Source organism: Pseudorca crassidens, chromosome 1 (assembly GCF_039906515.1).
Source record: "Pseudorca crassidens isolate mPseCra1 chromosome 1, mPseCra1.hap1, whole genome shotgun sequence".
Classification (NCBI taxonomy): domain Eukaryota; kingdom Metazoa; phylum Chordata; class Mammalia; order Artiodactyla; family Delphinidae; genus Pseudorca; species Pseudorca crassidens.
Genome location: NC_090296.1, coordinates 145,890,245 through 145,903,405, shown reverse-complemented (window position 1 = coordinate 145,903,405; position 13,161 = coordinate 145,890,245). Strand labels below are relative to the sequence as shown.

At 40.9% G+C, this 13,161-nt stretch overlaps 1 protein-coding gene across 1 annotated transcript in view; it reads left to right on the top strand.

Moving 5' to 3' along the window:
- Positions 1-13,161, top strand: part of IQGAP1 (IQ motif containing GTPase activating protein 1) — a 102,253-nt gene that overhangs the window by 59,200 nt on the left and 29,892 nt on the right. Inside the window, exons 14-18 of the mRNA XM_067697490.1 lie at positions 533-657; positions 2,621-2,784; positions 9,759-9,849; positions 10,021-10,188; positions 11,125-11,267. Of these exons, the coding sequence (XP_067553591.1) occupies positions 533-657; positions 2,621-2,784; positions 9,759-9,849; positions 10,021-10,188; positions 11,125-11,267 (691 nt within the window). The remainder of the gene's footprint in view (positions 1-532; positions 658-2,620; positions 2,785-9,758; positions 9,850-10,020; positions 10,189-11,124; positions 11,268-13,161) is intronic.

Below are 13,161 nucleotides of genomic sequence, written 5' to 3'. Positions count from 1 at the left end.
TCAACCACTGCACCACCAGGGAATCCCCAGAATATAATCATTTTTGTACCTTTTGCAGCATCAAAATGTCCAGTTCCCCATTAACCATTCATCTAATATTTTTAACCCCAATTGATAATCCTTGCCTAATTCCATATACTTTCAGTAAGAGTTGCTGAATGGTGATTTGTTGATCTGTCATTCCTTCTGTGTTTGTTAGCTGGTGTATGGCCTTGTTTTCTTGTCTTTAGAGGGATTGCTTGAGCTGCTGCCACTGACTCCAGAGTTGGTCTTACTTGGAATTCAGAACATGTAATATAAATAGGCCGTTAAGAATAAGTGATATCCTTGCATTTTTACACTTTGCTCAAGGTAACTCCTCGGTCCCAAAGCTGACCTCTAGAATACATCAAGCTGTTGGGGTTCCTTAGCTATCTCTGTTCCTTGGATCCTTTGCCCCCATGTCTTCTCATTCCTGTCAACCAAAATAATCCTGAAGGTCCCTTTTCTTATGTTGCACTTCATTGTCTCTTTTGTTGGGGGAATGGAGCAGGTATCTCGATGAGCTGATGAAACTGAAAGCTCAAGCAGACGCAGAGAATAATGAATTTATTACGTGGAATGACATCCAAGCTTGTGTGGACCATGTGAATCTTGTGGTGCAGGAGGAACATGAGAGTGAGTAATCTACTTCCCGTCCCCCCAGATAATGTCACAGTTACAGATAATGTGATTCCATGAGCTGGTTCTAAACACTACTCCCGGGAGGATTTTTGGAAATTGGAAAAAAAAAAAAAATCTGTCTCAAAAAGCTACAGTTGTATATTGTTTTCGAAACACCAGGCAACTGCTATGATTAGATAAGTATGTAATAAGAACTAAAATTTTCAGGAGGCGAATTGAACATGATCTGTTATTTTTAAATGCTATTATAAGAAGTGGTTCTGACACTGACTACCTGGAGTTAGGTCATATTGCACAGATTGAGGGCACAGTCCTCCCCAAGACTCCTCTCACTTTAGACACCAGCCTTAATCTCTGGAGTTCCCAGGTCACCACACTTCTGAAAAACTGGCTATATATTCAGGGGTTCCCTCTATCCCCTCAGGTTCAATAATTGGCTAGAATGACTCACAGAACTCAGGAAAGCACTATACTTACGGTTATAGTTTTATTGTAAAGAATACAAATCAGGATGAGTCAAAAGAAGAGAACAGGAGGGCAATGTCTGGTAGGGTCCCAAATTCAAAGCTGCTGTATCCTCAGGGTGTGTTGCCCTCCTAGCCCATTGATGAGTATCACAACCAGGGAAGCTCACCTGAGCTTTGGATATCCAGAGTTTTTAGTGGGGCTTCGTTCCATACAAATAATGGATTGAATTATGGCCAGCTATTGGCCAAGTAATTGAATTCAATTTCCAGTCTGCTTCTCCTCCCTGGAATAGCTGGGCTGATATTCTGAGATCACATGGCTCAAAGCCCCAATCTTCTAATCACATGGTTGGTCTTTCCAGCGTGACCAGCCCCTATCCCAAAAGTTTCTAGGGGCCCACCAGCAGTCACCTGGTTGGCATAAACTCAGGTGTGGTCCTAGGGGCCCACTATGGATAATGAAGATACTCCTATCGCTTGGGAAATTCCAAGGGTTTAGAGCCTCCTTTCCAGAAACCAGGGACAAAGACCAGCCAAATTTTTTATTATACAACAGAGTCTTTACAAAAGTAGTCCAGTTGGATGAGATACCTGAGGAGTGACTATTTCTAGTTTTAATTAGTGTTTCCTGTGAGAAATATTCAGTGATTTAGTGGGAAGAGTCTTCCCTTGGAGTAGGAGACCCTGAGCTTTGATTCTCTGTCTCTTACTTGTTTGCTGTGTGGTGTAGGAGAGGAGATTCCTAAGACTCATCTTTTTTTTCTATAAAAATGTTGAACTAGGTGACTTTTTTTTTTAATTATTTCTTTTTTTGGCTGCGTTGGGTCTTCGTTGCTGTGTGCGGGCTTTCTCTAGTTGCAGCGAGCGGGGCCTACTCTTCGTTGTGGTGCGTGGGCTTCTCACTGCGGTGGCTTCTCTTATTGCAGAGCATGGGGTCTAGGGGCATGGGCTTCAGTATTTGTGGCATGCGGGCTCAGTAGTTGTGGCACAGGGGCTTAATTGCTCTGCGGCATGTGGGATCTTCCTGGACCAGGGTTTGAACCCGTCCCCTGCATTGGCAGGCAGATTCTTAACCACTGCGCCACCAGGGAAGTCCCACTAGGTGACTTTTAAGATCCCTTGAACTCTTGACTTTTCGTGAATCAAGAATGGTTTTGATCACACATTGGAGTATACTTGAAAGCTATCCTTTATAAAGCCAGTTTCATCAAAATCCTCATCACTCTTAAGTTAGGGCAAGTAAAAATAAAACAAAAGGACTTGAGATTTCAATAGGAATATGGATATAAGGGAGTTTACTTAGTTGAAAAAAACCACTAAATTTAAAGGAAAAAGATTTAAATGCTGTTTAATATTATGGATGACAAATTGTAGTTTGAATCATGGTAACTCTTGGATAGAGGATTTATGGTCACTTACCATGTTTAAAGACTGTTTTATTTATACAATTTCTTAATCTAAAAAATAACCTTTTGTCCATTCATATTTAGGGATTTTAGCCATTGGTTTAATTAATGAAGCCCTGGATGAAGGTGATGCCCAAAAGACTCTGCAGGCCCTGCAGATTCCTGCAGCTAAACTCGAGGGGGTCCTTGCAGGAGTGGCCCAGCATTACCAAGACACGCTGATCAGAGCAAAGAGAGAGAAAGCCCAGGTGAGTGGCACTAAATTGTTCCTTTTTGTTCCGAGAACTCCATCCCTCCTAGAACGGAGATAGAGGTAGGGGTGTTCTCTCAATGACTATTTCCTGGGCACCCTTAGATTCAGAGCACTGGAGGGACACATAAGAGTCATAGACTCTGCCCTCCAGAAGCTTATGCTATTTTACATATTTGGTTTTTTTGTTGTCCTTTGTTGTTATGGTTATAGACACATCTCTTATGTCTCTTTAAAGAAATTCTCAATTGAAATATAAGATCCAGAAAAATGTGTCAGTTATTTAAGTGTACGGTTGTATAAATGTTCAGAAGTGAGCATACCTATGTAATTGGTGCTCGGATTATAAAAAGCATTAACAGAAACCCCCTTATATCCCCTTACATCCTTATTCACCTCCCCACTCCCCAGGAATAAACCACTATCCTGATTTATTCTAGCACATGTCTTTTGGTAAATATATGTATGCATTTCTATTAGGTATACATTTGGAAGTGGAATTTGTGGGTCATAGGGAATACATATGTTAAGCTTTAGTAGGTAGTGCCGTAAAGTTTCTTTTTTTTTAGTTTAAATAATGGCTTTATTGAGATATAATTCACATACCATACAGCTCACTGTTTTGTAGTATACAATTCAGTGGTTTTTTCGTCTATTCACAGAATTGTGCAACCATCACCACAATCAATTTTAGAACATTTTCATCACCCCCAAAAGAAACCTGTGTAGGTAGTCACTCCTCATTTCTCTCAATCTCTCCAGTCCTAGGTAACCATCAGTCTACTTTCTGTCTATGGATTTGTCTATTCTGGACATTTCGTATAAATGGAATCATACAATGTGTGGTCCTTTGTGACTGGCTTCTTTCTCTTAGCTTGGTTTATCCAAGCTGTAGCATGTATTAGTATTTTCTTTTTACTGTTGAATAATATTCCATTGTATGGCTGTACCACATTTTATTTATTTATTCATGAGTCAGTGATCATGTTTCCACTTTGTGGCTATTAGGGATAATGCTGCTATGAATCTGTTCTCCAAAGTAATTGTAATACAAACCCATCTTTTAAAAAGTTTGTCTTGCCTCTCAGCTAGTTTGTTGAGGAAGTGGATGAGATTTACTCCTTTTTTAGTCCTCTTGCTGAATAGGAAGTTGCCATGTTGCTTTAGGAAGCCCTAAAAGAAATTCTTAATTCAGGGGGTCAGATTCCTTCTGGGAAGCCAAAAGTGGTAAAACAGATCAGGGCTTTTGTGTTAAGGGAGCTATTGTACACCGACAGCCTTGTGGGCTCTAGAAGTTTGGGTTGTGGGGGAGGAGCTGTGGATAATATAATGTTGACAGATCTCATTTGATTCCATTGTCATGAGAGTAGTTGACATTACTGTGTCCTAAACATATAAGTGTAGCAAGTACCAGGTTCCTTTTAAGAGGGTCATTGCTGGGCTTCCCTGGTGGCGCAGTGGTTGAGAGTCCGCCTGCCGATGCAGGGGACACAGGTTCGTGCCCCGGTCCGGGAAGATCCCACATGGCCGCGGAGCGGCTGGGCCCGTGAGCCATGGCCGCTGAGCTAGCGTGTCCAGAGCCTGTGCTCTGCAACGGGAGAGGCCACAATAGTGAGAGGCCCGCGTACAGCAAAAAAAAAGAAAAAAAAAGAGGGTCATTGCTATGCATGTCAGTTGATCCTGTGGTGAAGGTTGAATCACAACCCCCATTTTGTAGCGAGGAAATCTAGACAAAGGCATTAACTGATTTTACTTACTCAAGTGAGAAGCGGTTGGCTGTAGGGAAGCTGTAAATAGAGGCCTGTCTTTGATATCAGTTTACTGGATCAGAGCTTCCCAAACTTGACTGATGACTAGAACGCTGGAAAAGTCATTTTAAAAATACAGATTCCTAAGCATTAATTCTATTTCTGCTAATTCAGAATCTCTAACCTGGGGCCTGGCTGCAATGATTCTCTGTAGGCCAGTGGTGGTAGTGTTATTTTTTGCTGCCTTATTAGTCCGAAAGGAGTCTTATATCCGATCCAACTGACAGAGGAATGGGCTTTGAAAGAATAAGCTAGGTCTGAGTCCATGTCTAAAAAAGGAAAGTAGATTGAGGATATAATTTGTACCAGCTCTCACGCATGTGATGGGCCTTACTGCTCCTTTTGTTTGGATCATAGGAGTTAAACTTTTATTAGAGGATGTGACTAGAGTTTGAAGCATTTCCTTTTGCTGTGGAATAACTTTTCAGAGTTCATCAAAGGCAGAGGAAGGGGAGAGTTAGAGGAAAATGTGCTTAACAGTGCCGTGCTCAGATGGGTAGACTATACTTTAGGTGTAATTGTCTTTTTTTAAGCCTCAGCTCGGCTTTTAAGTTCCTCTTGGGAGTAGTTTTAAAAATAATCATCTGAGTTCCAAATTTAGCAAGCAAAAGATCTTAATTTAAATTTGATCTGTTTTTCTTGTAATATCTTTCTGTCTGGTTTTGGTATCATAGAATGAATGAATTGGGAAGTGTTCCTTCCTCTTTTATGTTTTAGAAGAATTTGTAGAGGATTGATATTAGTTCTTTAAACATTTGGTAGAATTCACCGTTGAAGCCATATGGTCCTGAATTTTTGGTTTTGTTTTTGTGGGATATGTTTTGATTACTGATTCTATCTCTATATTTGTTATAGGTTTGTTCAGATTTTCTTCAAGTAAACTGCCTCTTTCTCTTTGCCTTTAGGGAATTCCATTATGCATATATCTTCTCTTTACTCAAATCTGCTGAATCCCTCTAGTGAATTTTTCATTTCAGTTATTATATTTTTCAACTCCATAATTTAATCTGGTTCTTTTTTAAAAAATGTATATTCTCTATTTGGTGAGACATTGTTCTCATACTTCCCTTTAGTTCTTTAGATATGGTTTCCTTTAGTTCTTTGAACATACTGAAGATAGCTGATTTAAGTCTTTGTCTACTAAGTTCACTTTGGACAGTTTCTGTTGTCTGTTTTTTTCCTGTTTGGACCATGCTTTCTTGTTTCTTTGCATGTCTTGTAATTTTTGGTTGAAAGCTGGACATTTTAATAATAATGGGTCAACTTTGGAAATCAGATTCTACCCCCTCCTCAGTGTTTATGGTTGTCCCTGTTTGTTTCTGCTGTTGTTTGTTTAGTGATTTTCAAGTCTGTATTCTTTGTCATGTGTGTCCACTGAAGTCTCTGCTTGGTTAGCTAGTGGTCAGCTAATGATTAGTCAGAAATTTCCTTAAATGCCTAGAACCAATAAAGCTCCCAGCCATTGCTGAGGGCCTTTGTGTGTGTTGGGGCATGCCCTCGACTCTCAGCCAGGCAGTTTACAATTTTGCTTTACCCTTCACTTCATGCTTGCCCAGAGCCTCAAGGTCAGCCAGAGGTCAGAGCTTACAGCCTTATCAGATCTCTTCTGAGCATGTGCATAGCCCATAATGCACTATGACCTTCTAGATTCCCATCCCAGGAATTTGTCAGAGCTTTTCAAAGCTCTCTGTGGACATCTCATTCTCTAGCTTTTCCTTTTAAGCTTTTTGGTTAACCTATTATTTGCCTAAGTTTTTACCCACTGCCCCAGGCATCCGTGATGTGAAGCAGTTACCTCTGTTTTGGACAAATACCCCTGGAGAAAAGGCTGTTTGCACTGGGCAAGCTCTAAGTCAGGTCAAATAAAGACAGCCTAGCTGTGGTCTTCCAGGGAACTACCTAACATGGCAACTAATGACAGTTCTGTGGGAATAGATAGGGCTTTGAAGGAGGTAGGTGTTTATGGGGTGGGGGCAGAGGGGGGTGGGCAGAGCACAAATGGGAATAGGGCAGTTTAAGTGCCATAGGCCTCACTGTTCTTACTGAGAGTCAACTGTTCTTGAATAAACTCTCTCTGATTGCTGCAAGCCTTTGGTTCATTTCTGTAGTTTTGAAAAAGTTGATTCTGATGACTTTTGTCAGTGTTTTTGTTGCTTTTATGTAGGAGGGGATATTCAGAGGTCCTTCCTCTACTGATTTCACCATTGTCAGTTCTCTCTTCATTTAAATTTAGTGCCTTTGGAATACTTGTTAAAAGTAGATTACTGGTCACTGGGTAGTATTGTTTGAATGCCAAGACAGAGATATCAGGAATTCTCAAGGAACTCATTTTATAATTACAAATATGAATGATTTTTAAGTCTGGCTTCTCCTCCCCCACCCCACAGTCTGAGTGTACACAGACAGGCATACATGCATGTAGCTAAAAATCAGCTGGTGTGCACTGACATGGCTGTACCAGTTGTTAGAATATTGAATACTTTTGTTTGGTACATTGCTCCTGTCCCAGGCCTCCCAAATGTGTTCCACCCCGAGTTCTAGCTCTTTCCCTGAACTTCCGCTATGAACAACTGGAGGATTAACACCTAAACCAGCAAGGGGCCATGAGATCTCGGCTCCACTCTGATTGATCAGTGCTTGTGTTGATAAATGTGTTGTATAGATTCATGTGTGTGTGTTTACATGTGTATATGGTAGGTATGGAGTGGTTTATATGTATATATAGCATAGTTTACATATGTGATGAGTGATAAAACATATTTATGTTACACATATATGTATCTATAATATGTTACATATATATTATCAGTACATATGTGTAATATTTTATCAATCATGACACACGCATCCATGCCACATATAATAGGAGAGACTTTTAAGGAGGTTTTAAGGGGTGAGAAGTGCCCTTTGCAAGTGTGTGTGTTTGTGCTTTCCAAATATATACACACATATATGTATGGTAGCCATTCTTTCATCTCTTTTCCCTTTCTTTTCGCCGTATCTTGTGGCTTCTCCACCTCTTTTACCTCTAGTCATTGCCCACTCGTTTGGTTCTTATCTCTGGTCCCTATCTCTTTACCTCTTCTAAAATGCAGTCAGTGTGCTTCTAAGTGTCAGTCAGAGTTGTTAGGGATGTTATTTCAGTATACTTTATATAGCATTTTCACATTAAATCTATTTTATCTCAGTATTTTCCACAATACGTCGTTCAGGGTTTTAACTCTCTACTGAGTGATTTGAGTTAATCTTTAGAGCAAACTTTAACAGGAGGATGTTGGGTTTTGTCATCTTATTCGATCTAATTGGAGCAGAGAGAGCCTGTTCTTTCCTCACACTGGGATGAGCAGGTGTATGTCACCGATCTTGCCTCCTTCAGTCTGGTGAGGGGTATTTCTGTATGTCATTTTCCCCTGATGTACTGCTCCATTGTTGTTGTTGTTTTTTCCTCCTCTCACACCACAGCTCTGTACCTTGTTTCTTAGGGGGGAGTATGTATGGAAGTGTTTGCTTTAATCCTTCTGCTTTAGTCTGTCCGGGGCAGAGAAGACAGAACTCTGAATGGTCAGAAATCATGATAAGCTGCGCCTTTCTCTGGATGCAAGGAAGGTTGTGCCAAGCCCCCAAGCTTTGCTTACAGTAGACTCTGCTCAGAGCCGTCTGACGCGTGCATTAGCCTAAAACTGAGCCAGAAGTGGCCTGGTTCTGTGGAAATACTTGCTTTGGGGGTGCAAGGGTTTTTATGCCACTTCTCTTGGAGACTGCACCTTCAGCCGTCTAGCTTATGACTTCTCATTTTAAGTTGTTGCTGACTCATTGTATCATCTCGTATTGAAACTATTGCTTAGCATTGCCAGTATTTATTCGTATGACTCTAGGGAATTGTGTGTGGCCATTTTCTATTTTCAGTAACAGAAGCTGACCAGTGGTAGAAAAGTGCTAAGTTCTGCAGCTATTAGGTGACTTGTTCTTGCATTCTATTTATCGGGTTACTCTTTTCCTTTCCCAAGATATGAGCTTCTTAAATTGGGATGGTGCCTCTTATGATTGTAAGTTAAATGATCTTTCTAAAACTCTGAATTACAGAGACATCTTTCGATTTCAGATGCCTTCCTTTGGCCTTACCCTGTCTCCAAGGCGCTTTATAAATTGCAGGGGTTTGTGACTGCTTGGCTCTGCTGAGTGAAATATTGTGTATCTCTCCCCAGTAATGCAGGAGGAAAACCAAGCCTCCTCTAAGGTTTTGCACTTCAACTGCTGGGCCTGCAGAAGGCAGTGAAACTTTCCATTTTGCCCCACAGCCCAGACCCTACCTCACCTGGCAACACAGTTATAGTTACTGATCCCAGCCGCCTCATTGGTGCCTTGGCAAATTATATTTACATCAAGTAGTCTCAATGGATTTTTGAGCTACTATTTATCGCAATTGCTATTAGCTCAAGCCTCAGGAACAGTTACTTTTGTTGGGTCTGTCAAGATTGCCTCAGACATGACTCTCAACCTGGACACTTTAAAACCTGAGGTGCCTTGTCTAGAAGGAGAAAAAGACTCCACTTCTATTTCACCTCTAGTATTCAGCTCAAACTACACTATGGACTAGAGAGGCTTTTGTTGGCCATGCTGAGAAAACTAATCACCATTTATTATGTTTCTGTGTGAAAATGTGTTTTTAAGTTTCCAACAACTGATATAACTTTCAAGTTTTAGAATATAAGCTGGTGATAAGATTAAATTGCCTATAGTGACTCCTGGCTTCACATGTGATAACATCTTGATAGTCCTAAAAACAGTAGTCATAGAGAATATTAACTCCCTCTGAATATTGTTGGCAAAGGAGGCTTTCTAAAAAGTACTTCATGTCATGGTGCTTGTCACAGTATTTAAGTCCCTACGCCCCTTCCCAGTTGGGACGTTTTGCCCCTTCTAGCAGCTCTTGTCCTCCTGAACAACTTGAATCCATCTTCTTATATCCATCACCTACATCTGTGATATTTCTCTTGTAACCCTTTACCAGTTTTTTGGTGCCCGGCTTCTTCCAGTTGACTATTCCATGTGTCTTGTATGTTGGAAACTTCTTCCTCTGTCTCTAATTGAGTCTCAGAAGCCGCCATCATGACGTACCCTGATTTGATGACTATAGTATTGTTTTGCTTTTAATGGTTTGTAGGAAACCCAGGATGAGTCAGCTGTGTTATGGTTGGATGAAATTCAGGGTGGAATCTGGCAGTCCAACAAAGACACCCAAGAAGCACAAAAGTGTATGTATCAGTTGTTTTATTTCTACTCTGGTGGAAAGTGGGGGTGGCGAGGTGCTCCGTATCTTAGAACTCAGCTTGACCAAGATAGAAAGATGTAGGGGGAACAGTTTGCTAGTAGGTGAATCTAGACACCTTCTAAACTATTCCAGTAACAATTCTCTTCTGGGATAGTTGCCTTAGGAATCTTTGCCATTAATGAAGCAGTGGAGAAGGGCAATGTAGGAAAAACACTGAGTGCCCTTCGTTCCCCTGATGTCGGCTTGTATGGCGTCATCCCCGAATGTGGTGAAACTTACCAGAGTGACCTTGCTGAAGCCAAGAAGAAAAAACTGGCAGCAGGTGAGTTTGCGTAAATGAATATGTGCCCTGAAAGTAAGAACTTGAAAATATCACAGGGCAGATGTAGAGCAAAGGGACAAGCTATAGGGAAATTCAGAAGTACAGTATTAGGCTTATTTTAAAGACCCAAGGAGATAATATTCCTATTTTTGAAAATATTCTTTTTCTTCCCCTTGAGGGTGGCTATGTTAACAAAAAGGTCAGTTTTCTGAAAACGTTTATCTTTCATAGGGTGTTAGTAGTTCTGATTACCTAAGCCTGTAGATATTTAAAAGTTTATCTGCAAAAAGAGGGGAATAAAGATAAGAATTTTCATCCCATTTCATGGCCCTGTTTTTAAAATTAACTAGAGAGGCTGAATGGCTGTAAGTCTTTTATCAGAATAGTTTTCTGACACACAAGGTCTTACTTAGGTATAGGCTTCGGAAGGAACAGAGGCAGTCAAGGTTGATTTCCCCATTTGGACTTCATAGGTATTTTCTTTTTATACTGTGGATATGAATGAGCTAAATGAGACATTACAAAGTCATAGCTTTTAAATTTTATTTATTTATTTATTTTTTGCGGTACACGGGCCTCTCACTGCCGTGGCCTGTCCTGTTGCGGAGCACAGGCTCCGGATGCGCAGGCTCAGCAGCCATGGCTCACGGTCCCAGCCACTCCGCGGCATGGGGGATCCTCCCGGACCGGGGCACAAACCCGTGTCCCCTGCATCGGCAGGCGGACTCTCAACCACTGCACCACCAGGGAAGCCCCAAAGTCATAATTTAAGAGGGACTTAGGATCGCTCTTTACTCTCATAGACCCAGGGACAGGTTTTGGAATGGTCTTCATTCAGCTTGTTAACCCTTACCAGAACAATCCTGTGGTATCAGACATGTGAATGTGGGGAGTGTGGCTCTGGGTTTCTTTCATCTTTCCTTTATTTTCTGCCAGGAGATTATAACAGCAAGTGGGTGAAGCACTGGGTAAAAGGTGGCTATTATTATTACCACAATCTGAAGACGCTGGCAGGAGGATGGGATGAACCCCCAGACTTTGTGCAGAATTCTATGCAGCTTTCTCGGGAGGAGATCCAGGTAGGTCTCATTTCTTCACAAAAGAAGAAGCTGAGGGAAAGTACCTGTATTTTAGAGGTAATATTACTTAGGAGGAACAGGGCATGTGGTCAGAAGCCCTAGACTAAAATTAAGGCTACATAACAAACTACTTTGGAGTAATTTTTCCAGTGGGAGTGCTTAAGGCCTAAATTAGTAAAACATCTGGATTATAGACTTAAGTCAGATGAATTGTGTGCTTTTTAAAGAAAACTGGATGATCCAGCAAAGAACAAAAAAAGTTGCTCTGACTTCTCATTAAATGCAACTACTCTTAACTCTTTCCCAGTGTACATTTTTAATCTCTTTTCTGACTATTCCACAGATTCCAACTGTACTATGTTAGAATATAACCTGCACTTTCACATAAAGTTAGCATTTTTTCTTATAGCAGCTTTTAAAGTGCTTCTTTCTCATCCTGTGTCTTTGCTTATGCTGTTCACTCTTACTAGAATTTCCTCATTCAGCAGTTCCTGAATACCTCCTATATGTACCAGACCCTCTTCTAAACACTGGAGATATAGTCATAAACGAAACAAAGTTCCTGCTGTCGTGAGATGTCCCTCCTCTGCCATCTACATCTGTCAAAATTTTATCCTTCCAGGCACACCCATCTCAAAGTGTCACCTCCTCTACAACGCTTATTAAAATTCCTTTTCCTTCCCCACTCCATCTTCATTTCAAGCCCCCCGCCCATAGTCTTTGTATTCATTTAGAATTTAACCAACTTGGATTTGTTTCAGTCGTGTGTGTACTTACCTTATGCCCACTGTTAGTTTTTAAGGTGAGGTACTAAGTTTGCAGTCCTTGTATGTAATGGCCACTTACTTTGTCCTTGACGGGCTGTTGAGCACTTCCAACGTTACCTGGTGCTAAGCTCGTGGTTATCAAACTGGAGTTGTCTAATGTACATGAAAGGAGAGGGAAATATATTGAGGGAAGTTGTTCAGTAGGCTCCTGTGGGTCATGATTAGACACATGGTTAATACACACAAAGATTCCTAGAGAGAAGGGACAGTAAAGGACTTTTAAAAAGGTTATCTACTTCCATTGGGCTGTTATTCCCAAATCCTGTATAGAAAAAAATGGAATGTTCACATACGTAAAAACTGAAATAGTCCCTTTCTTCAGAACCCACATATCAGAGGAATGAGTTTCTATCTTGTGTTTATTAAAGTTCTCCTGTGAGGGAAATTATAGTCTCGTACCTTCCCAGTGTTTCATCTTCACTGCTAATGGTTTCACAGGTGATTAAATTTAACTAAGCTCATTGAACTCTCTCTCTGTTGGGCGTTGAGGGGCTATAAAGATGTATCAGAGTCTCTACTTTCCAGTTATTAACAATACTGTGGTAAAAATAGCAGGCACAGAACTGAGTACTGCAATGTAAGACAGAGAGAAATAGATGCTCTAATAACAGTAAAATAGAGGAAATATTAAGGAAGCAGTTAATTCTATCCTGGAGAAAGACAGCGTAGATAACATTTTAGCAGATGAGAAACAGAGGGAAGTCTATTCTGGACAGAAAGGACAGTGTGGGGAAGGACATCAAGGACTGGAGGAACATGGGCCATTTCAGGGAGGACGAGTGGTCCTTTGACTGGCATGCGAAGTGGAGGAGGCAGAGAAGAGAGGCAAGGACCTGACTGGCCACTTGAAGGAAGTCAGGGTGATCTTCCAGCAGAGTGATTTTTAACTCTTTTTGGGTCGTGTACACCTTTGAGAATCTAACTAACCTCCACAGAGACACTCCTACTTGGTGTTTTGTGTATGGACCTAAGATTTTTTTTTTAAATAAATTTATTTTATTTATTTATTTTTGGCTGCATTGGGTCCTCATTGCTGTGCGCAGGCTTTTTCTAGTTGCAGTGAGCGG